The sequence below is a fragment of the Glycine max genome, chromosome 4 (genome assembly GCF_000004515.6).
Source record: "Glycine max cultivar Williams 82 chromosome 4, Glycine_max_v4.0, whole genome shotgun sequence".
In the NCBI taxonomy this organism is placed as follows: Eukaryota; Viridiplantae; Streptophyta; class Magnoliopsida; order Fabales; family Fabaceae; genus Glycine; species Glycine max.
In genome coordinates, this window is record NC_016091.4 from 7,762,646 (window position 1) to 7,790,152 (window position 27,507).

Below are 27,507 nucleotides of genomic sequence, written 5' to 3' on the forward strand. Positions count from 1 at the left end.
AATTAAAATATATAAGAAGATTATTAGAGTAGACTCTCATTTTGGTTCCTAACTATGGGGATATTGTACTAGTAGTATTTGAAATAGAAAGATGACATAAATCTCTAAAATTGAATTTTGTCAGTCAAGTTATTTCTTGTCCTTAGTCATTCACTAACTCCATTAGCAAACATGATGTCTGCCACTTTAGTAGCCATGTGTGCTGCCACATGGCTGTCTAGTCATGGACACATGTAAGCACAGAAATGAAGATGAATGTTTTTTCAATGATTTCTATTCATGGACACATTATTCTAGTTGTTTTTAGTCCATTTCTTGAACAAGCCAATTCCTGTGTTTCGGATAATAGGTTTTCTCTAAATCTTTTATTTTCTTTGCAATCACAAGATGATCTTGTGAAATTGGGTAACTGATACCTATTTAGAAATTGTTGGCGTCAAAAGAATCCATTATCCACTGCAAAAATTAAGAATAAAAATCAAAAAGTAGCAAATTCCATTTCACTTTGAAATCATACATATGAAATTTAACTTATGTTACAAACTTTTTCAGGTTTCAATTGAAGGACGAATAATCAATGTATGTAATTATTTATGACACCACTGAATGTTTAAAAAAAACAATTTAATTTATATACACATAGCAACACGATACACGGGTTTAAAATATAATATAATGTTGAAATGACATGCTAACAATTTCAGCCTTTATTTTAATTATCACATTACTAATTTATGATCTTTCTGAGTTGAAACACCCGTTGTCTTTTTCACATTCTCATTTTTAACTGCCCCTTAATTAAATGTAATAATTATTCCCTGAGGGTATAATTTTCTTTGTTTTAGCAAGTCCTTCCCAAGGCGGGAAACAGTAAAGACATGAAAATCAGAGTGAGACCTTAGGAAAGGGCTTTCAGAGACTTGATCATTTCAGCATATTATCATATCATCTGGAGATGAGGACTATGCAACCACATACACGAGGATAGTCCATAGTTCTTACCCCCGAAAAGACAGGAATATAACATCAAAATTGAATAAATAATATTACAATGAAAAAAAAATAACAAAAAAGAAAGAAAACTATGATACATTCCTACAAGCAGGCTGGGGGTGGATTGCCTGAAAACTTGATCCGACTGGATGCATGCCCCTATGTCGGCAGGGTCACAGATTTTGGAAAGGCGGCATTCAGGTTCAAAAGTCACCACATAAATTGTGTATCATCTCTTTGGATGACAAGAAACCCTCGCAGTCGATCAATTTCCTCAACAACAATTTTGAATTGGTCTGATTACTAAATTCCTGTTGGTCACTTTACTATCACGTCAGAGTTGCTCCGTGAACTGAAGAACTTGTGTCAGAAGAGTGTAACGAAGATGACAAATGTTGCTCATGAGTTTCATTCGCAAGACCGAGAACTGCTAAAGTTGATCTGCACATGATTATAGGTTATTTTAGTAGACTACAATATAATGAAATTTCGACCTAGCTTCTCTAACAGAATGCAAAGGAGAAACTAAAACTAGAGAATATAGTATGTTCATTTGTCTTCCGCTAGAATTAAAATAATCACCCTTAGAAAAGTTAATTGGTGCAAGATTAATTTTGATTTACAGTGTCAAAGGACCAAGTAGACTAGAAAACAAAGCCAACATAAAATCATTAGATATTTATGGTATCAGGAGACCGCATATAGAACCTTGAGCAGTTTCTCCAACTTTTTGGACTTTGGCCCAAAAGTGCCTCCCACCCAACCAAATCTCATTTTACTTCTAGATTTTAAATTAATTTGTTTCCTGGGATCATATAACAAGCTTAAATTTAAGATTCAAATTCTCAGATAGAGTTTTGAGCAGAAATATAAACAAAGTACACCGTATACAGCTCCTGCTAACAATTGAGGGATTAACACCATAAACTGAGAGAAAAAAAGGTAGCCTGATGAGGTGTACTCAAAGTTTACTGCAGAAGGTTCTAGGAAATTTTACCGAGAAACCAAATATTTAGCAGTTATTTGATTGGCACAAAATGCAGGGGGGCGTCAAAGATTAATTATAAGACAATGAGTTCTTTCTTGGCTAAGAATATAAACACTAGACAGCTCTCTAACAGTTAAGGGATTAATGCTGCATTTTAGACTAAAAAATGTACTCTGAAGAGGCACTCAATATTCACTGCACAAAAAACATTCATCAATGCCCCTCTTTTCAAATAGGCTTAATAATTTTATTTTTTTTATCTCTACTATGACATATGAGCAACTTTGATCCCCTTAATTCTTTTACTCCGATCAAATCCCTCAAGTATTTTAGTTTAACAAGTAAAATTCTTCCAATTGGCTTCCATCCAATTGCTAATAGAAATAGCGGATGCAGCATATAGTTTTTGGGTCTGGCACAAATGATGTAGAGTTAGGGCTACTTTGTTTATCTTAGAATGTTGATTATTGGCCTAACTCAACCCCAAAAGGTAGTTCATAGGATGAGGGTTGTCCCCACTTATATACTCTATCTTAACACTATCTCTAACCAATGTAGGACTTGAGTTTTTCCCAACACCCCCTCCTTATGCCCAACACTTTTGGGCTTGGTGAGTGAATAATATGGTGGATGACCCCTTTAATGAATCTAGGATTGACTCTAATACCATATTAGAATGTGGGTTATTGGTTTAACTCAATCCCAAAAGCTAATTCATAGAATGAGGGTTGGTCTATCTTGACACTATCTCTAACCAATGTGGGACTTGGATTTTTTCCAACAGTTTAAAAACAAAAAAAAAAGCACTTTTTTGAAAAGTAATTTTTTAAGCAGATAGGATTTGTTTCTTGAAAAAAGCAGACCACTAAAAAAAGTAGAAAACTGCTTACTTTATTAAAAAAAAGTTATTTTTTTTTAAATAAACTTAAACAAACGGGTCCTTAGTCATTTGATAGACCATTATGACTAGTAGCATTAAAATAAATTACAATGCATGATACATTATTTTTTGTTTATGCTTTCATTAAGTCATTTAATTATACATGTCACGGTATGTCCTCACAAACTCAGAAGCATGTTGTTATGATGTAACATCTGAAAATCATGTGTCAGGTGATAAGGCTATTGTTTTGTCAGTTATTTCCTTAGTAATTGGATGGCTGACTGACGGCAGGACTGAATTTAGTTAACTAGAAAAGTTAGGGGGACAAGCAAAAAAGTATTCAGAGACCAAAATTAAACATAGAGGTCATGACAGAAGAATAAAAAATACAATTAAGCCATTCAAATAATCATATACAGAAAAGCTTACCTACTAAGTGATGATTTTACAGTTGGTTGGCTGGCATAAGAAGCAAGGGGACCTCTGAGATTAGCATGCCTGTTGAGTGCACTTTCCAGCTGTTGAGGTGGCAACTGTGAGGAGAACACAAAAAAGGTTATTGTTGGAAACTATTTGTCGAGAATCAGTATTGATATTCTGCATTCATTGTAATAAATATAGTTTATAGGCACATAATCACTGATTTAGAGGAAATCAAATATCCTCCATTTATTTGTAATAAGTGCAATAAGCCTATATAAACTCAGTACCGTGCTGTATTCAAACACACGATTTCAGTCTCAATATGCCTATGTTCTTTCTCTTTAACATGGTATCCAACTAAGGCATACACTCTAATTTTTTCGGACCTCCCACTCTATTGAGAAGTTGGATGGTTCAAACTACTCTACTTGGGCATCCAACATCACTTTGTGCATTAGTGGGCTTGGCCACAAATCCCATCTCACTACTTCCACTGAATACATATCCTAGGCTGAACATGCACAATGGGAAAAGATCAATTGCCAATTACGCAGTGTTATCAGGTCCACTCTCCACCCCTCTCATACCAATTTTTAGGCCTCGCAACACTTGTGAATTGGTTTGGAGTGAGGCACGTGCTCTCTACACGAATGATGCTCAACGGTTATACAACATGTGCAAAGACTTGATGACCGTCCAAGCTCCTTAGCGATTTGACGGGCCCATGTTGGCCTACCTTGCAAGAGTGCATACGGCTCTCCATGATTTTAATGAACTTTTACCCCCCCCCACTGCCTCTATCGCCACCGAGGCTAAGACGGAACTCAAGAACTGTACCAAATTATTTATGACTCTGGCCCTTTATGGTCTGCCTCAGGAATATTCTGCCACACGAGACCAAATACTTGGGTCACCTATGGCACCAACGATGCAATCAGCATCTGCTACATTACTTCGGATTTCGTTAGAGCCCACAGTTGACGTTCCTGAATCTACCATAGGTGATTCATCTGCTCTTGTTTCCCAGAGCAATAAGTTTGGACGCTCTGGCACAAGGCCATCGAAACCCAAAGATCGTTTTTGGTGCACCCATTGTCACCAAGATAACCATAGTACTGATTGATGCTGCAAGCTATGTGGTAAACCATCTCACCTTACCAATGTAGCTCAGACATCTCCAAATGATTCCACTTAGCCTACTACTCAATCCAACCTGATCAGCCCTGTGCTACTCCAATGGTTCGAGAGCCACCAAAGTACTAGTGCTACTACTTTTGTCGCACACACCGGTAAATCTATTGCTTGTATCTCCTTAATCTTCCTTGGGTCCTTAGGTACTTGACTCTGGTGCAATTAATCATATTTCTGGTAACCGTTCTCTTTTTTCTTCTCTTTCTACATCTGGCTATTTATCGACCATTACCTCTGCCAATGGGTCTCAAACACCCTCTTCCATCCCTCACTATCGAGTCTGTCCTTTTTGTACCTAATTGTACGTTTAACCTATTCTTTGTACATCGTCTTACTCAAACACATGACCTTGTCATTACATTTATTAAAAACTCTGTTATATTGCAGGAACAGATTTCATGATGGACGATTGGCGTCGGATGTGAATCACATGGCCTATATTATCTCTCTAGGTCGCATTAAGTTTGCTCTTCCACCATTTTTCCATTAACGATTCATGCTCAATTGGGACATCCTAGTCTACCCACACTTCAGAAAATGGTTTCCAGTCTCCATCAACTGTCTAGTCTACATTGTGAGTCATGTCAGCAATTTCATAAGTTTATGGCATCCAAAGGCATCCTTCATCAAACATCTTGTGCCCACACTCCACAACAAAATGCAAGAAAAGGCACCTTATTGAAACAACCCAGACTCTTCTCCTCTATGGCAATGTTCCCTTGCATTTTTGGGGTGATGTTCTCACAGCTTGCTACCTCATTAATCGCATGCCATCTTCTGTCCTAAATGACCAAATTCGCCACTTTGTCCTATATCCTAAGTCACCTCTTCACATACTTCCTCCTTGAGTTTTTGGCTTTACCTACTTTGTTCATAATTTGAGCCCCAGAGTTGACAAACTATCAGCAAAGTCTCTCAAATGTATTTTCTTGGGCTACCATCGCGTGCAAAAAGGATATCGTTGTTTTTCTCCATCTCTTCAATAGCATTTCATTTTTGTTGATGTCTCATTTTTTGAGTATGTTTCTTATTTTGAGTCTACTCACTGATGTCCATCAGGATATTCCACGCAGAGAGCCACCGGCTGCGCAACCCTTTCAAGTCTATCGTCGAATACAACAACCAACAGACATTCCTTAACCAGCCCTTGTGACGACTCATGATGACATAATAGAGGCCATGCTAGATTCTTCCCCGATGCCATCTCCTACACCGGATTCAGACCTGTCTTCTGACCTTAATTGGCCCATGGCTATGAGAAAAGGTATTTGTTTTTCCTGAAACCCACCTCCTTACTATGTTAACCTCCCTTACATTATACATGTCTCTCTTCTTTGTTTTCTGTGTCTATCCCTAGTTCTCCAGGTTTGCATTATCTCGCTGGAGTGGAGGCAATCAATGAAAATAGTGGCACTTGGGAACTAGTCTCTCTTCCGCCTGGGAAATCCGTTGTTAGGTGTCGGTGATTGTATACTCTTAAAATTGGCCCTGATGGAACCATTGATTGTTTCAAGGAACGTTTGGTGGCAAAAGGTTACACTCAGGTCTATGGATAGGACTACATAGATACTTTCTCTCCAGTAGCCGAAATGGCTTTTGTTCGTCTTCTTTTGTCAATGGCTGTCATCTGTCATTGGCGTCTCTTCTAGCTTGACAAAAAGAATGCTTTCCTACATGGCGATATTGAGAAAGAGGTTTATATGGAGCAACCGCCAAGTTTTGTTGCTCAGGGTGAATCATCAAACATGGTGTGTCGACTTCGCAGGTCTTTATACGGACTTAAATAGTCCCCTCAAGCTTGGTTTGTCCGTTTTCATACTGTGGTACAGCAATTTGGTATGATTCGCAGTGAAGCCGACCACTCTGTCTTCTACCGCCACTCACCTCAGGGATGCATCTACCTCATAGATGACATTGTAATAACAGGTAGTGATCAACATGGCATTACAAAATTGAAGCAGTACCTCTATCGCCAATTCCAAACTAAAGACCTTGGTAAGCTTTGGTATTTTCTTGGTAATGAAGTTGCTCAATCCAAGGATGGTGCGATGATCTCTCAGAGGAAATATGCCCTTGACATCCTGGAAGAAACAGGCCTATTAAATGCCAAGCCAATAGACACTCTTATGAATCCTAGTTTCAAATTGTCACCGGATTAAGGGAAACCATTCTCAAACCCTAGAAGATATAGAAGACTGGTTGGGAAACCGAACTACCTCATAGTCACTCATCCTGAGATTGCCTTTGCAGTGAGGACAGTAAGTCTATTCCTAAACTCTCCCTGCTAAGATCATTGGAAGGCAGTCATTCAAATCTTGAAATACATTAAGAGTGCTCCTGGAAAAGGTCTCATTCATGAAGATAAGGGACATTCTCAAATTATTGACTATTCAAATGCAGACTGGGCGGGGTCACCCAGTGATAAATGGTCCACATCAGGATACTGTGTATTGATTGGAGGAAACTTGATATCTTGGAAAAGTAAGAAGAAAAGTGTTGTAGCCAGATCAAGTGTTGCAGTAAAATACAGGGCTATGGCTTTGATAACTTGTGAACTCTTATGGCTGAAACAACTTCTCAGAGAGCTCAAGTTTGAAGATGACACACAAATGATGCTAATATGTGACAAACAAGCAGCTTTACATATTGCCTTCAATCCAGTCTTTCATGAGAGGACCAAACATATTGAGGTGGATTGATTGAATCGGGAGATATTACAACAAGGTTTGTTAACTCCAGTGATCAGTTGACAAATATCTTCACTAAGTCTCTATGGGGACCGGGAATTGGTTATATTTATAACTAGCTTGGCACATATGATCTATACTCCAACTTGAGGGGGAATATCGAGAACCAGTATTGATATTCTACATTCATTGTAATAAATATAGTTTATAGGCACATAATCACTGATTTAGAGGAAATCAAATATCCGCCATTTATTTGTAATAAGTGCAATAAGCCTATATAAACTCAGTACCATGCTGTATTCAGACATGGTTTCAGTCTCAATATGTCTTTGTTCTTTCTCTTTAACACTATTAAATGGCATCTAGATAAAATGTATAAGCTAATAATATTTTCATGTAATTACAGTAATTAGGATAGATTTAATCTATGTATTTATTACTTTTGGTCATAAGTTTATCGCTGTCATGTAGTTTAGACACATGGACTTCACAAGTCTCATCTTCTTTTCCCGTAACATGGTATTTAGAGCCTAATGAGAGGCAACCCTCCCTAAGAATACCCGATGGACCCATTATTCGTTGGTTAACATTTTTTCTGGTAAGCTGCGTGCCTGCATCTCACTTTGTGTTGCTTCAACCACCACACAAGCAACAATGTCCAGCAGTTCCAGCAGGGAAGCTTGTCAAAGATGCGTGATCTCTAGAAATCCACCACTATCGATGACCATCTCCCACCCTGGAAAATTCAAAGTACAGTACCCTATCAATGATAATGGGCTGATCATTTCATCTGGCTCATTACGAAGCCACCCACAAGGAATGTTTTCCCTTCCATTCTTGTCACCACTATTGGCTGCCCATCAGCCTCTTCAGTTCCCTTTGTTCCTTCAGATCATTTCCTACCATCCTTCAAAAGTTTGTTTTTGCTTCGGTATTCTTGCACCAGAGAACCTTCTTTATTTTCTTGCATCCTAGTACCTTCATTTCCTCTTCTGTTTTCATGCTTTCCCATTCAGGTTCCGTTTCTTGGACCCAAAGAGCAGATCAAGGTCAAACTGAGGCTGGGAATGCTAGAGAAAAGCCCTCTACAAACTTCCACATGAGGACTTAGGATTACTAGTTTCCCATATAGTTAGTACAACTGGAATTCCTAAACATTCCTCCTTGAGTTCTCTCTTATATTTTGTCTATTATTAAAATGTCTCTTGTTTTCTTTTCCTTTAACATTTATGATTCAAGATAATAAAACAATGAGATTTTATGCAAGTTGAGAATGCAGTACCTGCAATAATACATGAAAAGAACGAGGCTGTGTCTGATATACACATTTTAAGAATCCAACCCAAAGTTTTGGCATACGCCACACCTGCACTCAGTATAGAAGTAAAACATCAGCAGTCCGAAGTCCATATATCAGAGTAAGCTGAATTCCAGATAGCATACCTGTCTAGACACAAGTTTTGAGAGTATCTCCATAACAAAATCAACCTAAAAGCAGAACATTCAAATTAGAAGTATAAGTTGATGTTTTCTCTATGTCACCCCAGATGTGATCAACCTAAAAAGGGACCTGTCTTGAAAGGCAGGATTTCCTTTGAAAATAAAGAGGGAAATTGAGAAGAATCATTTATAAAATCACTAAAAGCACCACTCAGATACCTTATTACCGATCTATTATCAACTTCAGATTTTTTTTTAATATCATGAATACACTTCAAAATAAAGGATTAAGCCAATTTTCAAGAAATTGGTTTAACCAATATGTTTTGACACAGTGGTTAAACCAATTTATTAAAAATAAAAAGGCAGAAATTGAAAATATAGCTTAGTGAGCAAAATCTCATAATAACAAATGTTGAAAAAGAAATTTACCATTGCAGGAAAAGCATCAATTGCCTGAATAACTGTTCTCATGAAAAGTAGAGGCAGCGGAGTTTGATCAACCTGAAAATTTAAACAATATAGCCATTAAGATTTGAAGTAAATCCAGTATTATTGCCCAATACACAGAATCTCCTTACCATCTGGTTCAATGCCTTTGCCAGAACCTGTTGCGTGAACACTGTACGTTGCTCAAAACAAGCTGAGCAAGCATCTGTTATCTGATGGTGCAAAAAAATAATTCAGAATTCACCACTAACATTTTTTAGGTTGATAAAATATGACTTGTGCAACTAACATTGATGAAAAAGATCACACAGCTAATCAGACTTGGGTTTGCTAACTGTAATAGCCTTATGGAAAAATATTTGGATTATAGATGGTGCAAAATTTGAATCCTAAGAATAATTACACAAGACAATAAAAGTGATTTGCATCTTAATTATGTATAAACAATGCTAGAGCTTTTCAGCACAAGATAAATAATGATTGCATTATTTCTAAACAATGACAAATTGAAGGCAGCTATAGAGTGGCAACAGGTATTTTAAATTTCTCATGAGAGATTGAACCAGTTTATAGGGAAAAAGACATCTGGAAAAGAACTGTTAACTGCACCAAGCGCAACACAACAGTGCTTATGGGTTTTTTTTTTGTGGGGGGAGGATCAGGAAAAACAATGAACATTTAACTGCATCAAGACACAAAAACTGTCCTTGTTGGGTTTTGATATGTACACAAAACGTCCCCCTTTTCCCAAAAATGAAACATGAGAAACAAGGAAGGTGACAAGTACATCACAATTACAAAATGACCATAAATAAAGCCATAAAGACTATATACCAAAACAGTTTGATGATTTGAACTAGAACATTCTTAAGAAATACATTGACTAAAATTACGACAATACAGAATTGTAACATCAATTCAAATACAACCTACCTAGTCTGCCATAAAGAAAAAAACTCTTTTTTAAATATAAATAACATTTACTTTTGCCCCCAGATGCAGGGGAGAAGCAAAACGGTACTCAAAGCATAAGTGTAGATGATAGAAGACATGCCTTCTTAAGTGCAAGGCCATCCTTCTCAGGAACAATTCCATGGATTGCAACCAACACTTCTACAGGTGTTAAAGCTGGACCCGTATGAGCTGAACCCTGCCATGAACAGCATTAAATTCTTAACCTATCTAGAAAGGAAAAGGATAAAGAAATAAGCTTACAGTTAGGAAATTTGTTAAAATTTCACATTTTATTGGAGCCAACTTAAACACAAGCTCTCATGTACCCAAAAAGAACAGGTATATCAGCGTGGAGTGTGAATGAAAGTGCAATCAATGCCCCAAATCCAAGGCGTCCAACAATAATAATCATACCAGACAAAAAATTTGAAATTCAGCTTGAGAATTCACATATACCTGTAGTATGTGAGCAAGTGCTCTTTGAAACTTTTCCAATGGAAGATCAACAAGCCGAGGGAATATTGGTAAAACCTGATACCATAAAAAAATTGAAATTCAACCTGATCAACAATCCTCAAATATTTTATATGCCAGAACAAGAGGCCCCATACAATAACACAATTTTATTTTAAAGGAAATTTAGCAAGAATATAAATAGAAAAGTAATAGAAAAAGAAAGCTATCAATATAACCTCTTGTTTGGAAAGCGAAGACAGTAACGGGACAAGAATCGTAACATCCTGCAATGGAGGACCAGCATAAATAAGAAAAGAATCAAAAAATCTAACCATTGGTGGAAAAGTTTGCAATGCTTTTGGCTGCTATACATACCCTAAATTTAGTTTCATACAAATGTTTAACGGTAGATATCAAATCAGAAGATGGCGTCGTGTCTTGAGTCAATATTTGCAGTACCTTAAAGAAAACAACATCAACATTAATGTCCTCTTTTAATATTCTAGTAATCAACCTTCAATGATGGAACAAAATAGCAATAGTCAGAAATGAGAACAAGAAGCTACCAGTGTCAGAAGATTTTCACTTCCTTGTGGTGGATCAGATATGATATGGAGCAATTCAGAATAAGATTGCCCTAACGCCCTCACAACAACAGGAACGTGGCGATGAAAAGCCTGCAAAAGCATGAGTATAAAAAGTCAGAAGCATTAAAGAAAGAACTACTACTTCCAATAATAGCTGTAAAGAAAAATCACAATGCAAAAGGTAAAAAGGTGAACTCATTACAAGCACAAGGCCATGATTCATAGTCATAGCCTTATGTGAAAATTCTTTCATTGTGAAGCAAATATTTACATGTGTATACGGTTCCACATAATCACATGAGCAAACCTAAACCCAAAGATATATTGCATGTTTGGATTAAAATTTTCAAACGAAAGTTTGGGTTAAACTTAAGTTTGTAAACTGAGTTTGATAAGTATCTCCAGTCTTGCTTTTCCAAAACTCAGTTTCCAAAAATTTTACTCTCAAACATACTTTTTGAGGGGGAGCCAAACATGACTCCAAATTGATTTTTCTCTCAAACATACTTTTGGAATACTCCCACCGGAAATCCAAACATACCCTAATGCCCAATTGAATCAGACAGATGACAATTCAGGCACCAACTCTCAATCTCATACCATGATTTTTTTGTCAAAGTCTATTTACTATGCTACAAAGACCAGGGCAAACTCCATCAGTCATGCGTGTTACGTTCAATAATATTTAGATTCTACTGTGTGTGTTTTACATGCATACTAATTCACTGTATCCTACAATAACAAAACTGCTAAACATAATCACCAAAATGATACCTGTTTTACAATTTTCGGGGCTTGTCCATACACATTAAATACTATCTGAAGAAGACTGGGTTTCTGCAAGGATATGAAGCATACATGAGTCTTAACAAAAACATATGAAATTGTAGTCATTGTCAAGAACTAAGCTTTGCATGAAGTATACATAAACTAACCTTTGTGCATAAAGCAAAAAACAAAGAAATGAGGCGTTGAGCTTCAGAAAACAATATAGATGGAACACTTTGAATCGATGGTTTAGCAAATATAGCAGTGTCATTTTCAGAAATTGTGGACTCTGAAACCTGTGAAGTACAACTTATTTCATGACTTTCAACCTGTAAAATTAAGTATGCACTATCAATAATCAGTTTATCAGGCACGACAATGACTAAGCCACATCCCGTTAACTGGGGAAGCTGTTTAAGCATGGAAAAACACACAAAAAAGAATAAATAATTAGGAAAAAAGATATTTAAGCCTAATTTTCAATTCATATTTCATGAATTTTCATTACTCATGTCTTAAAACCATAAACAAAAAGATACATATAAAAATTTAACAGAAATTAATTTTCAGATGTTCTATACATAATAATGAATCTGACAAGAGTCAAATAGAATTTATGAGAAACAAGATTATTCTGGGACACGGTAGCAACAAGATCAGAATCAAATAACTCAATCCAATATATTAGAACTCTGCACATCAATTATCACAAGGAACATTAATTAGAGAAATGACACGAGAAAAATAGTACAACACCTCTGCCTCAGCTATTTGTTCAGTATGTCCAGATTGCAAAAGACCTGTATCTGAAACTTCATGGTCTACAGCAGAAAGCAGCATTTTTGTTGCAAACTTTTCAACATCTCCTGATATGTAACTAAGCTGAAAGAGCTTGTTTGTCACCTGTCCAACATAAGCAAGTGTATTCAGTTACATTATTAATTAACGTTCTGCTAGATTTCATAACCAAAAGCTTTTACAGTTTATACCAGCCGAATAGCTTTTGCTCGAATCTCATCCTGTGGGTGAACAGCACACTGCCATAGTAAATCAATTAATTAGACATTGGAAAGATATCAGTTAAAAGTTTATATGAGAGGAAAAGGAAAACCAAGGTTAAGAAAACAGGCAAACAAATAACGGTTTAAATATTGGCCATTTTACAAAACATTGGTGGACTTGGTACTCAAATACATAGAAAGCAAAATATTTTTTTTAAGAAGTATTGGAAAAAAAATAATGGTGCACGGTGAGCAAGCCTTGGCACAATTATTGGTGAAAAAATAATTGGCCAATTATTACTATTAAAGTACATGCATTAAAGTGCCAGCCTCCAACATGCCAGATTGCCAGAGATGCATGACTATAAATAGATAGACAAGATAGCATATACTATCCAAATGACACATATTCTGCTGCTAGAGTCTCATGAATGACAGCTTACCTTCAATGCTATTCCTAAGCAGGCTTGACGATTTTGTGGACGCCCCAAAATTAAACTCCAGATAGCACCAAGGCCTTGAGTCACACGTTCAATGTCACGAATGATTTTTCCATCATGACCAATAACATCAGAATAGCAGAGGTCGTTTAAAATCTTCAAGGATGACTCAGGCAAAAGTGGAACTTCACCAAGAAGTCTACTAAAAGACTTGTCTGAAGCTGGAAAAGAATCCAACAACGTCTTGGCCTACAAGGAAGTAGTATATCCAACTTTTAAAACAAAAACATTGAAAATTTTTGTTAAATAAGACCAAACAACTAATTGTGAGCATACCAGACCCAGGAGAAATTTTTCATATAAAACAGCAGAAGATGAAGCATTTCCAACTGAATCCAATATCATGAGGGAGTGCAGATGATACAAAACATGCAGTACAAGTTCATGCCCCTGAAGATCCATTAGTAAGTAATAAGTTAGAATTATACAAAAGAGATTAATGCACGCAAACAAATTTTAGAGACACATCTGTAAATGGAATCTAATCTGCAACAATAAGCATTAAAAATTGACTCTAGAATCCAGACAAAAGTTTTGTATCTAAGCAATATTGTCAGAATCAATACTTGTAAAAAATTAGAGGTGATAAAACAGAACTCTTCTTTACCAACTAGCCACCCTTTTGAAATTCTTCATTCTTCGGAACAATAGCCATGATTCCACACCACCCTAATGTATGCAGATTGGAAGAATTCATAAAGACAAGTTCAATCCTTAATCATCCAAATTTCTCTATATCTGTTTATCATGTTCCCAAACATACTTTACAGCTCATTCTACACTAAGTAAAAACTTATATATGAGCTTCAAAGTTCAAATACTACACTATAGTATGCGTTAAAATAGGAGAAACAGAGGGAAATCAAGCGAAAAACGTGTACCAGAGTACACAGTGGGTGCATGTTTATATAGGTTAATTACATTGATTGTACATAAATAAAGGATATTCTGTTTCCTCTAAATCAGAGGTTATGTTCCTATAAACTGCAATTATTAATAGAACCAGAATACTAATTCTGATTTTCAACAGTATGTTTTAGCCTAGCAGTATACACTTGTAATGGCAGATGCACTAACAAGTTATTGATATTTGATAGTCAATCTATGGTCTGAAGGAGAGCCTTGGCACAATTGTAAGGTTTGTTGCTTTGTGACTTGGAGGTTACCAGTTCAAATAACCCTCTCTCCACTCACAGGGGTAATGCACAAATCTACCCTCTCCCCAAACCCCACTATGGGGGACCCTTGTGCACTGTGCCACCCTTTTTTATAATCTATGATATATCTACAAAAAGATCCACAAAAATCAAACTTAATAAGATGATCTGCTTCAAAAATGTAGTGGAAATTTACCGGTACCACTATGATTTTTTAATATATCAATCGTTACTTTAATATAATTGTATTTATTACTTATGATCATCTGATAGCAAAAGAATATCTGAACCATAAAATACCATTGTATGCATTTTACACTCCTTCAATGAATGTGTGTATGTCTAGTCCATTTCATAATATAAAAATAATGGGCAATTCTGTTACTCCTTGACAGCTAAAAAAAGTGGGAAGAAATACATTTAACAAATTACAACAGATTTTAAAATGCAGAAAGGGCACCTTTCGCCAGTGGTCTTCTAAAATATGTTTTTGCAGCATCGTAATAAACTCATCGTTGTCATCAATCTGCAAGGGAGGGCCAATATAGTATTTCATAATGCAACTCAGAATTCACAAAAAAAGAAATAATTGGAGAGGATGCAAGCTCCAAAGTTCCTTATGTTGTATACAATTAGCTTTTGTTCATAGAAAGCTTGAATTAATGCCATTTCTTTTACATCAAGTGAATAACTGTGGTTTAGTGCTTCATTCAAGTAAATATATTCCTCCCATTTTTCATTGTTAAAGTAGCAAAAAAAAATATGATACTTTGAGTATGTATTTCTTTAGTAAACTTTTGCAAAAAATAAGATATAAACAAGCACATTTATTTACTATAAATCTTCTTTCTTCTATAAACTTACAATCTAAATTTTCTTAGTTGTACCTCTAAATTTCTAATGGTGAAGGTTAGTATTGGCTGTATATAGTAGCATATAAATGATTATTAACTAAACATTAAGAGATGCAATCATTTGAATACAGATGTTAGACACATGAAAGATATAAAAAAAACAGTAATTTAATGTCTTTGATATAAATAAAATCTAACACTAAAAAGAAGAAACAACTTTCTACCTGTGCAACTAGTCGAGCAAGTAGTGGCATGCAAAACTGCTGACAATCTGTCCCATGCAAATGTTTGTATGAATCAATTATACGCCTAACAGCCATGTTTTTCACCTTACTTCCCTGTTCTTCGGATAGTTCAATATAAGGCGGAAGCTGTGGTAACTCCAGACAGGTGTCTTCCAATGTAGATTCAACTTGAACATCAATAGAAGACTGATCAATCTCGAAAATTGATGAATCTGTCCCAATTGTTTCAGTATCTTCTGACAGCTTCGCTTTACTCAGATCCTCATCTCTTAAATCAGTAGAAGAGAGTGAGGGATCCAAGGAAGTATCTGCTTCTGTAATCTGATGAATATCTCCAGGCATTTCCAGAACCTCTGTTTTCGGAGTTACTTGATCGGGTCCCGAAACTGGGGAACCTTCAGAGATAATATCATCATTTTTTATTTTGACCGTCAGATCTGACAGAGTATTGTCATCAGCAGTCATGACAGGAAGTGAAACAGGCTTAATGGAAGACACAGGTTCATCAAACTCTTTTGTGGCCCCAGTATCATCTGCAATTGATACAGTTGCTCCTCCAGGAGTTACCACTACACGCCGGGGATCCAGGCGACGGGGATCCTGAAAATTTGAACCAGATGGTTCAAGGTAAACAGGTTGTATTTTAATATTATCTATATCCAAATTTTGCCAAGTAGAAGCCAATTCTGACAAAGAAAACCAAAATTTACCCGTCGTGGATCACGTTTAGAATCAGCAGGCTGGTTACTGAAGTTAGAGGTGTCAGATGGCAATGAAGTGGTAACAGTAACAGTGACAGTGGGCGTAGGTGAAGGGAATGAAGCTTGGGCAGTACCAGACAAGGATTGGACAGAATTTATTGGAACAGAAGCTGCTATAACCTGAGATTGACTGACTTGGGAGCTTAATTGACGTGTTACTGGTAAATTTGCAATCCTTGCTAGTGGTGGGGGGGTCTTTGGTAAGTGCTTCATATTAGTTATGACAATATCAGCCAACAGATCAGGATGAATCTTTGAAATGAGAATTTCAAGAGATTCAGCACCTCTCTCTCCTTCAGCAAGTAAAGCACCAATTACAGCAATCATTTGCTCCACAGCAGTTAGTTCGCTATCCAGCACAGGAACATTAGCTGATACTCCATTAACAGAGCTAAGATCCTGCCTAGAATCATTTATTTGAGCTGGTAAAGTAGAGTGAGAATCAGAACCAGAACGAATTCGCTTAGAGATGGTATCATGACCATTGGCCAATTGTTCATTATCTAGAGGAACAGGTCTTTTTCTAGATAATTCCCCTGAAACAGGTGACTGAGTTGATGGTTGATCATCCTGAAAGTTAAAAATCAAATTGAATGTGATATAAGTGAAGGGGAAAAATAATAACTTCTGCTCAATATCAGCAGCCTACTTTGAAGCAAAAAATAGCAAGTCAACAAATACCTTGCTCACCCGTGCATCGCGGGTAGAACGATCACCATTTTTAATCATTTTATCAACTTGCCGAATGACCTGATCAGCAGCATCCCCCGCATTCATAGCTCGCAGGCTCCTTATTAGTCTTTCTCTAGACTGCAAAATATTAACAAAATATTTCTCTGAGATCATGAGTCCAATCATGGTTAGCCACACAACACCTGTCCATATCCTTTAAACCTATAAGCAAAGGGTCCCAATAAAAAAATTATCTCCACAGTATTCTTCCTACCTATGCTTGCTAGTATGGACTTTTTTCTTAATTATAAAATGCTTAATTGTGTGCCAAAATTGAAAAGAAAATGGCACACTTCTTGAAACATGGGAAAACAGTAACCAAGTACAGGAAAAATTGTAGTCAATTCCTACATGACATATTCTAGGATTCCATCTGCAAGCAAATGTGAAATTAAAGCAATATCCATCAACAAGGAATAGTTTCTCTAAAGTAGAATGAGCTCAAGTTTGAGAAATATCTGAGAAAAACCTTTAAGAAGTAGGACCACAAGTTACATGCTTAGTACTGATATGTAATTTGGGTGTGTACTGTGTAATGATATATATGAAAAACTTGCAATTTTTGCATAATACAAATATACAATATATTGCCATGATTCCATTTGGCCAACTTTTCACAGATACAAAGTACTTAGGTGAGAAATGTGTCAGATAGTTTTAAGATAGAGGCTCAAATATAAAATACAAGCACATTTACCTCTAGTATTGGTGAATAAGTGCACCTAAGAAATCCTAAAAAAGCTGTTCTGAAGGAGTACTGAATACTAGTAACATGACATCCTTTCACTCTTTGAAAATCTGGATCAAAATCAAGCAATGCTGAAAGAATAGTATCATAGTGTTGTGGCCTTTTCCTTGCGATGGCTGCTAAACTGTCAAAATAAACACTTTAGAGGGTTAGGTTTGATGTGACAATGACAGGAGGTAAGAGAAGCGAAACAATATCTAAACCACATCAACTACAAATTATGCCATGGAGCAACATAAAAGTAAAGCAAACACAGAAAATTTATATTCCAGTACTGGGGGAAAAGCATATCAATGAAGGCACATTCAGAATTCTAGCTACAATGTAACTGAAAACCGTCAAATGCGAATATTTATTTGAGTGTCAATAACAAAACTCAATCTATGCACAATTGTCAAAGCATTGCATTTAAGTGATCCTAAGTAGCAATATCTTTCAAAATCATACTTACCGACCTAGCCGACATGCTTAAGTGGTGGACAACCACTTTTAAAGAATGTTAAAAATAACCTGACTGAATCGCATGTCAGGTGTTCAAAAAGCTCTTATTAAAATTTTGGTTATCATTGTTGTTTAAATAAATTAAGAATTCATCTATAATGAGCTGATCAAGGAAAATAGGTATTTAACTAATACTTGCTGGAAAACATAGAAAGTGTAGAAGCAATGGGAAACTGACTCAAGAAATAGGTGGTGTGCAGATATTCTTTTCTTCCTATTTATAATTGCCAGAGCACTTTTAGACTAACATATTTTCAACAGATAAAAAATTAGTCACAGTGCTGAACTATCTGCTAATTCATATATTTCATTTGTAACTTTTACCAAATCTGAGGGTTTTTATTTTCATAAGAAAAGAATTTTTTAAGGAAAACACAATACAAATGTAGAACATAAGATATCCCTAAGGGAAAAAGACACAAAAAAATACTAAAAGGGAAAAAAAATCAAAAACCATGCAACAGAGCATGCCAATCTCTCTGAAGATCTATCAAACACACTCCCCTAAAAAGACCATTGGCAGAGCATCACAAAGAAACTAGAAAAACTAAATGAGAAAGAAGACTGCTGAACAGAGGAAAGTCTAATATTTCTTTCCAACCAAATACACCAAAGAACAACAAACTGAGAGCAATGGTAAATCTTTTCGGCATCTCTGGCAGTGTTTTTGTTTATCTTAATAAAGTTATTCAAAATAAGAAAAACTACTACATACTGCAATTCCCTCACTTCATACTCTAACACTCTAACTTATATCTTCTATTCATTTCTATTAATTTCATATAAACTAAGCTAAAGGAACAGTTTTATTGGCCATGTAACACAGTAAAACTGAAACACAATATAAGGAACCAAGAATGGTATGCTTCAATATAAGCCAGTCCTCAAACCTCAGTTTTTATCACAAACCAGAGTTATGCCCAACTTTTATACTAGATAAAATAAATAAATAATATGAACAAAAGGGGAAGAACAGAAGACTTTTAGATGCTGCCATGGCCACTGGCCAGATATAAGAATACATAACCATTACTAAAAATAAAGGCAGACAGGAATAGAGTGCATAGCAGAAATAACACAACCATAAATTAGATATGTCATATTTTTCTTATATTTCTTTACTCAATTTTGGGGGCAGAAGCTGGCCACCAACTATTAAAATGAAACTTTATTATAATTCTGCAGTGACTTGAATAAAATGCCATGAAAAGATGGTCAAATAAACAAACATGCCATTGCCCTAGGAAAGAACAACAGTGGCTATGATTTAAATTTTAAAATTTTTCTTAATCTTCAAATTCATGTATCCTTTTAAAAATAGTTTGCAAGCAGAAACTTAAAGAACAAAATGAAAATATCCAAAATTAAATAACACATGCCAAGCCCTTGTGTTTGCTAGACTAAAAAACAATACATTACCAAAAGCAAAGCAGTGATGAAGAATAATCCAGTATGAACAATTTCTTATAAGATGCAAACTAATAAATAAGTACACAACACATTTTTATACAAATGCATTCTATGTTGAAAAACAGAGGCACATCATTATGCAGAGAAAAAAGAAAAAGGGTGAGCACAGAATGGCAAAGGTAAAGATTAACTAAAGCAGTTTCAGTTGAACATTTCATTGAAAAAACAAGTTTGTAAAATATGGAAGTATGATTAAACAGAGACCAGTCCTTTTCTTCAAGGCAATGCATTCAATTGGACACATAACAAGGGTTTCCAAAGCCAGAACAAAAGGAGGATCAGAAGAACCCAAAACAAAGAACAAAAAAAGTAGGGGAAACAGTGGTATTTAATTGTTCTGTAGATAAATAAGTTGGATATAGCAATTACATTTCTATCACTAAGAGGAGTAAAATGAATCAAAAAACATATCTAGAATTCAATAATTTATGCTTCTGTTTCTGCAAGATTCTATTAATTTTAAGCATAATAGGCTAACAGACAGATCCCAGGCAACTAAACAGTTGGCATAACATGAGTCCTGATTATCATTAAAGAATAAAATCATCCATATTTTCAGGATAACTAAGTGAAAAAAGGTAAAATAATGGAGTAAGCCTATATAGCTTACAGTGATTAAAACAATCCCCAGGGTGTCAACAGCACATACAAACTCGGACAAAATCGTTGCTACCACTATAACCTCAATAAGCCAGCTGCTAGACAATATCAAATAAACCTGACCATATCTCTTGTAGAAATGTTAAAAAGATGCTTTTAAAGTTTAGAAGCAAAGCCTTGTGATTAACAACGGGTTTTCCTTATGATGTCAAACAGTTTTTAAATAAAAATATGCATGCAGCTACAGAGCAAAGATAAATCATTCTTATTGATTGTCATTTTCCACTGATTTGTATACATTAAATCTATGTCACTTACTAGCACCATGCATGCGTGAAAATGAATCTCCTCAGCTAACTTGAAAACTGGGTAGAGCTCAATGAAAAAATTTCTATTCTTTAATACTTATTGCTGGGTAGAATTTTTATTATGAAACCTTGACAAATAGTTGCTGATATTCATTCAACCATTTATCATATTCCGTGCCGGCTAATACTTTTGAAGGGGTGCTAGATAGCTTGGATGAAACTCTAAATTGAATGTCCATGTCATGAGATTAATTTCAAAAAGGCAGGTTTAAACTGCAAACCAGCTGTAGAAATGAAAAGGGATAAACAAAATATTTTCAATTTAGAAGACGGTTGCCAGAACCAATCAAAGGATCAGCAGAACAGAAGTTTACTGGGTTCACTATGAAATGGAATGAAAAACCACAAAAATGAGCCAAAACAAATATATAACACAAGAACACCAATATATAAATTGTATTATATTGAAGCAGTAACTGTGCATCAGCTGTTATAAAATAATAAATACATTAACTGTGTATACGCTTACAGCATAAACTATTAAATAGTAAATGGTCTCTTAACAGTTTACAATAATAAACTGCATCGCTTGACGACCATGTTTCCTCAGTTCACGAGATGACCGTTTTAATGCATCACTTTCGATTTCTACCACCCAGTCAACTGGCACTCCATAGTATAAATAATGAACCATGTTACACAGTCTTATAAAGGTAACTTGCAATATATGAACCACCAATGCAGAAGTATCCAAGGCCACTAACTCCCCATAACGAACTGTTCAGCATGCTGCAATGTTACTAAAAAAACAAGCAGTTGAACTTGTTTGATCCATGAGTCCCTGCTTCAGAGGTCACTCCATTTTGAACAAAGTAAAACCAGGGGCAAAATGCAGTTATATGCTCATTTTTTAAAGCTTTTCATTGATTTAAGACATTAAATGGCACCAGTAATGATTAAGGCATGAGTGTATCATGTAATAATATTGGCATGGACTCCCTATGCAAAAGATAGACTAGAATTTTAAGAAATACACTCATAACCTTCCTGCATAGAAATGAGTGAGGCAGAACAAAAACACTTTACTATATTTCAAACTTGTAAAATCACATATATTGCATTGAATATATTGCAGCTGCAACAAAGGTTTCAAGCATACAATTTTAAACTATCGAAATTTAGAACCATTGTGTGCTTGGAAACAAGGCATCTATACTTATAATTTGACAAGCTGCTAAACACATTAGAAGTGAATTCATTTACGTGCAGATTAAATACAAATAAATAGATATGAATCAATAGAAGGGGGATAACAGGGGAAAAAGGTTGACCAGTAAGGCGTAGGCATATACTTTGTGGCAATTCGATTTGACCTGATGTATTTTCTTTTCTCTAACAACTCTGTAGTATCCTTGTAGCCATCTTGTTTCATACTCTTTACTTGTATTGTCATAATGAATTATTCTTTTAATCATGAAAAAACTATGTACAAGCAATCACAATTCCCCTCTGATTTTAGTTTCACTTTTATTGTTAAGCTTGGGAACCCACTTATAGTCCATAATTTGTATTGTTTTTACCGCGCCTTTTCTCACCCTCCATAGAGAGATTTCACAAGACCTCTAACCTAGCAGCCACCACCCTTTTACAACTTTTTGTGCCAAACTGCCAATAATTACAGTCAACATGTGGTGCAGAGAAACAGTTGTTCATACTTGTATTTTCAATGCCTTTTGAATTTCAGGACCAAATAACAAACTCAGAATGATATCATAATATAAATTGCAAAATCAACCCCCCCTCCCCCCACGTGGATATAAACACAATCTATAAGTACCAATGAGGAAAAAAATATATATATATTTCATAAAAAGAATCAATACCAAGAACAATTTCTTGTATGTTTCACGAAACAAACACAATCTGAAGGACTCTACACAAAATATGGAGCCTCGAAAGCATGCAGCAACAGTGAGAGTTGGAAGTAAATTTTGTTGAACAAAATGAGGCCAAGAAAGACATACAGAAGAGACATACAAATATTAATTTCTCCCATAGCAGGTGGTAGACTCAAAGAGGTGGTACACAAATCAATTCATAGTTTGAAGAGGAATATTTTCTAAAAAATACTGTACCAAGGACAACAGATAATTTGCTAAAAAGAATTTACCAGATAACAGAATAAAGGTAGAGTTCATCACAAAAATTATAACCTTCTAGCACATGCAATGAGTGATGCCATCTTTAAGATCAATGATCCTTAGAAATGTACACTTAATGGCATGCGTAACATTTATTATATATATATATATATATATAAAGCTGTATAAGAGGAAAAAAATTAAAGGCACATCAAGAGTCATGGAAATTCAACACAATGACATAATGAAGAGTTAAACAAAAGACCAAATATCAATTCAATGTGTGTACCATTAGAAAGGAGAGAGAAACAAATGTTTAAAGCATGTCGTATTATTACTAAGCCAAAAACTACATTCAAGTTCCAGAATACACACACCTAAACAGTGCCAGTTTTTAAAAACAAGCCTGTTATGCACCAGGATAGTTATTTCTACTATTTTACAAGGCAATGGAAAAAACTGGTCAAGAAACAACCAAATTTCAGAGTAGTTAGTATCCACTACGCACATGCAACTGAGTCCAGTTATCTGTTTGGATTCTGTTTCAACTGACACAGGCTAGCTATTATTTTCAGTTGGTTATTGTGTTGATAGATTCTGTACCGTTAGAAAGATGACTCTTACTATATATGCTGTTTAAGATCTCAGATCATCCATTCAATTCAATACAAGTTTTAGCTTCTATTTTCATATCAAATATCTCTCCCTTAATTTTTGCCACTTTCTTTCATGATCTCTATATTCTTAAATCTATCCATGAGTTAAAAAAAGGGTCTTGCTAACTAGTGTCTCGAGGGTATTGGTTAAGGAACATTAAATACACCCTATTAAATGCTTCTAGTTAGTTAAAAAATGAGTGTTAAATGATTCTTGCATTGTTGCCTTTATTAAAAGAGTATCTCAGTACAAAGAGAAAATAAAATGTTTAAAAGGAAGTACAAAAAAAAAACATGCAAATAAGTAAAATAAAATAAAATGTCAATTCACCTACTTTTATGCCAACATTAATATTCAGGCAATAAAGGAAAACAAGTATTTATATGCAACTGCAACTACACATATTCAAGGAGTGGCCTACCAGACAATTTCCACAGGATCTATTATCAGAAAAAGAGAATACACAGAATGCTAATAATATGCAAACACAGGTCATTGATTGATACCACATAAAACTCACCAATTTACAACAGTAATAGTCAAGCAACCAGGAAGACTGCCAACCGACAGCAATAAATTTAATAGAATGCCAATAGTCCTATTTGCATCTGATATGAGCACCACTGGATCAAGAACAGGGTGAGGGTGACCACCAACCAACCATTCGACATTAACAGCTTGCCTAATTCCTGTATTTGGATCAGTGTTAACATTATAATGTATGAACAGACAATTATTAACCAAACAATCAATTTTCTATCCTGAGCTGGAAGCCAGGAACTTTAGGTAAATATTGTGTTGTAAGAAAGCAATTAGTCTATGTCAAATCATTAAACTAGGGTATACATTAAACTCATCAAATGTGAAGAGCAGTACCTTTTGTGGCTAATTTCTCAGTATCACCGATGTCAGATGAAAAGAGTAATACAAACGTTTCCAAGAACTTCAGGGCCAGCAACTTTATTCCAACAGAAGCAGGCTACAATACCAAGCAAATTAATTCTCTAATCAGAAAATAAATAAATAAAGCCCATTGCTGCTGCCACCACAAGTTCAAAAAGAATGACATAAGATTCCAAACAAGGATTAAAATGATGAAGTTGTACCATGGATTGATAGGAACTTAGAACTTGATTAGTTATACGCATTATCAGTAATGTGCAACCTAAAATCTCAGCAGATGACTTTCAGAAACATATAAACACATATTTTAAGTTCAAAAGCTAGTAAGCAGGTTAAGAATAATTTTGTATCACAAAGTTTGTTTGCTGCAAAGGAGTGTCATTCAAAGAAACGAAGATCATGTACAATAGATCTTTTAAATGATTTGAGTTTCTAACTAATCCTTTAATATTTTTAATATAATTTAATTAAGTTGACTTTTCCTGTTTTAAAAAATGTATGGTATCTGTGAGTGTCTGAGAAGTGTTCAGCCAACAACAAGAGGTCTCAGCGCATTGTCTTGGCCCATGTCTGAACCAGAGAAAAAGTGGTCTTTTATTTTAATTCAGACACTTGCAGATACATGTCTGACACATGGCCAAGGCATGTCCGAGATGTGTCAGTGTCAGAACAGTGTCTGACACACAGACAAGCCAATCTGATGCAGTGTCTGTGCTTTATAGCTCCCATCTAAGGAAAAGCACCACAGATAAGTAAATATTCAAAATCATAAACCACACGGACCTGACAACATTGCACTCAATCATAGAAAACTCTAGAATAGTGATGCCCCTCAATGGTTGCCTATGATTGTGGACAAATGTCTGATAAAGCTTTCAAAACCAGAGACTTCTTTGCTAAACTTCGATTGAATTTCAAATATGAAATAATTGCATGATTCAATAAGTTGAACATAGTTGATTAGTATATTCCACAGTAATATACGAACTTCCAGAAAGTAACAATTTCAGAAGATAGTAAAACTTAACAAGACAAGGCATAAATGTGCAATAGTCCCCAAGCAATAATGGCAACAACAATGGATTAAAAATCAAAAGCTAATTACCTCCACAGCAATCCCAAAAACAGCATCCTTGAACCTAAGCATCCACATCCAAATATCTTCTAGCCACCTCTCAACTTTACCATATTGTTGAAACTGTTTGGTTTTCCAAATTACTACCACTTTGTCAGTATCATACCACATACCAAATTATGTAAAATAGGGGGAGTGAGATTGGCAGAGGCTCTTCATATTAATGAATTTTCTTTTAAAAAAAATAATTGGGCTCTTCATCTAAATTGAAACTGTTTGGTTTTCCAGATTACTGACAGCATCATTAGTTCTTAATAAAATTTAGCACAATCACTTAATGAAATGGGAATGAGATGTATTCCTTCTTTATTTAAAAAACAAAATAGGCAAAGGACATTAAAGGAGGTGAAAAATCCACCTAAAAATAATAATTCATTAAACAATGACATTAGAAGAACCACTGGAATAATCAATATGCCAACACTGCATAAATCTGGTCTAAAACCAAATTATAATAATAAGACCATAGAAACCACAGAAATCAATAACCTCATATCATTTCTATAGTTAATATACATGGATCATGCTAGCTCCATACAAGCCCAAGCCCAAGCCCAAGCCCAAGCCCAAGCCCAAGCCCAATGAAAGATAAAGGTTAAAAAGGGAGAGAGCCATCATGATCATCGTGTACACAGAGCAATGAGATAATCAGCACGATGCATTCTTAAAGATAACTTAATCTACATAGAACATTTAAAGAAAAACTCAGGCGTGTATTTTTGCATATCAGCATGCAATTATGAAGGAAGACAAAGGGATAAGAGAAAGTACCTGCACAATCAACTCCTCAAAAACACTACAGAAGATATTTGTGCCACTAACAATAGACTGCTTTACAACAATTGCATCGCCATCTCGTAAAAATGTTAATAGTAAAGATATCATCGTAGGAGAGTGCTCAACTGCTTTAAAACCAATCTCCTCAATTATCCTGAAATACAGTGAAACAATCAAATTATAAAAAATAAAAATAAATAAAAAAATCCATCTTCCGTTTACAAAGAAAAAAAAAACACCTGAAGTTGTTAAATATGGAGAGTGAGACACAAAGGTAGCACAAGTTATGGATGGAGACAAACAAGCTACTAAACTCACGAGGGAAAATTTGCACCAAACAAACAAAGTCTCACAGCATAATTCAATAAACAGAGGCTACGGGTTAAGAAGACAACTAAAAAAAGTGTAACATCATGCAAACGAAAAAATATAAAATATAAAAGCAGCAACCAGAAATGCAGCCCTACAGCATTGCCCTAAAACGCCAGTTTCATCTTTAACACAGGAAAGAACCAATTGCCAATTCAAGAAGAAGAAGAAAAAGCATAAACAACTAAAAATACGCAACCACATAACGTTTAGAGATCCAATAGAGAGAAAAAAAAATTGGAAAAACAAAACAGAGGTAGAACTAACTGAATGAGCAATTTGCGAACGAGGCTCTCGGGAGAAGACTGAAGCTCAATCAAGTAAGGGAAGAGGTCGGCGGCGAGAGAGGGGTCAATGGAGAGAAGAAGGTCCTTGGCCTGTTTCAACGATGAGGTTTTAACGGCGAGGTCGCCGTGGTTGTTGGCGGCGGCGAGGAGAGAGAGGACTTGGTCCCTGGTAGGAGCGGCCATGGATATGTGTGTTAGGGTTTCGGAATGGATGAAGGTTTATACAATGTAAGGAGCAAGCGACGAAGAAGATGAATACGAATTGGAATTGAAGCAACAACTCGGCGGGCTGAATCTTAATCACAGTCACTCCCGAATTGAGACGATGCGGAATTGCGCATTGAGATTGCTGGGTAACAAATTTATCCACCCATTTTATTTATGTTAAACTGAGCACATATTATTATTTATTATTAGGTTTAATTATATAATTTTTAATTTTTATATAGTTATTCTTTAAAATTTATATTTTATTTTCTAATACAAATAAATTTAAAAACGGTAGGAACTAGAGAGTAAAATTTTATTATTTTGTTTA

General features: G+C 35.4%; 1 protein-coding gene across 3 annotated transcripts; it reads right to left on the minus strand.

The window, feature by feature from the left end:
* Positions 1–898: 898 nt before the first annotated feature.
* Positions 899–27,352, minus strand: LOC100789876 (uncharacterized). 3 transcript variants are annotated; one of them, XM_041014887.1, is made up of 27 exons: positions 26,950–27,352; positions 26,308–26,467; positions 25,507–25,599; positions 24,375–24,477; positions 24,019–24,187; positions 17,771–17,945; positions 17,032–17,151; positions 16,291–16,911; positions 15,560–16,180; positions 14,942–15,007; positions 13,601–13,714; positions 13,268–13,513; positions 12,813–12,860; positions 12,580–12,726; positions 11,991–12,152; positions 11,830–11,892; positions 11,035–11,145; positions 10,844–10,927; positions 10,705–10,752; positions 10,469–10,543; positions 10,113–10,208; positions 9,190–9,270; positions 9,041–9,112; positions 8,612–8,656; positions 8,451–8,534; positions 3,294–3,397; positions 899–1,434 (listed from the first exon to the last, which is right to left on the minus strand). In XM_041014887.1, the coding sequence occupies exons 1-27, from the start codon at positions 27,150–27,152 to the stop codon at positions 1,323–1,325; spliced, it is 4,023 nt and encodes a 1,340-aa protein (XP_040870821.1). In that variant the 5' UTR covers positions 27,153–27,352; the 3' UTR covers positions 899–1,322. The 3 variants fall into 3 exon arrangements, 2 of the variants coding, with proteins under 2 accessions (XP_040870821.1, XP_006578255.1); XM_006578192.4 differs by having other exon boundaries at positions 17,023–17,151; positions 26,950–27,351; XR_005891153.1 differs by lacking the exons at positions 899–1,434; positions 3,294–3,397; positions 8,451–8,534; positions 8,612–8,656; positions 9,041–9,112 and having other exon boundaries at positions 10,113–10,201; positions 17,023–17,151.
* Positions 27,353–27,507: the final 155 nt, after the last annotated feature.

Coding starts and splice junctions, on each gene's coding strand:
- LOC100789876 (XM_006578192.4), bottom strand. CDS start 27,152: ATGGCCGCTCCTACCAGGGACCAAGTCCTCTCTCTCCTCGCCGCCGCC. Junction 24,478..25,506: donor TTTTTGGGATTGCTGTGGAG/GTAATTAGCTTT, acceptor TTGGTATTGTAG/CCTGCTTCTGTTGGAATAAA. Junction 9,271..10,112: donor ATGGCCTTGCACTTAAGAAG/GCATGTCTTCTA, acceptor TTGCACCATCAG/ATAACAGATGCTTGCTCAGC.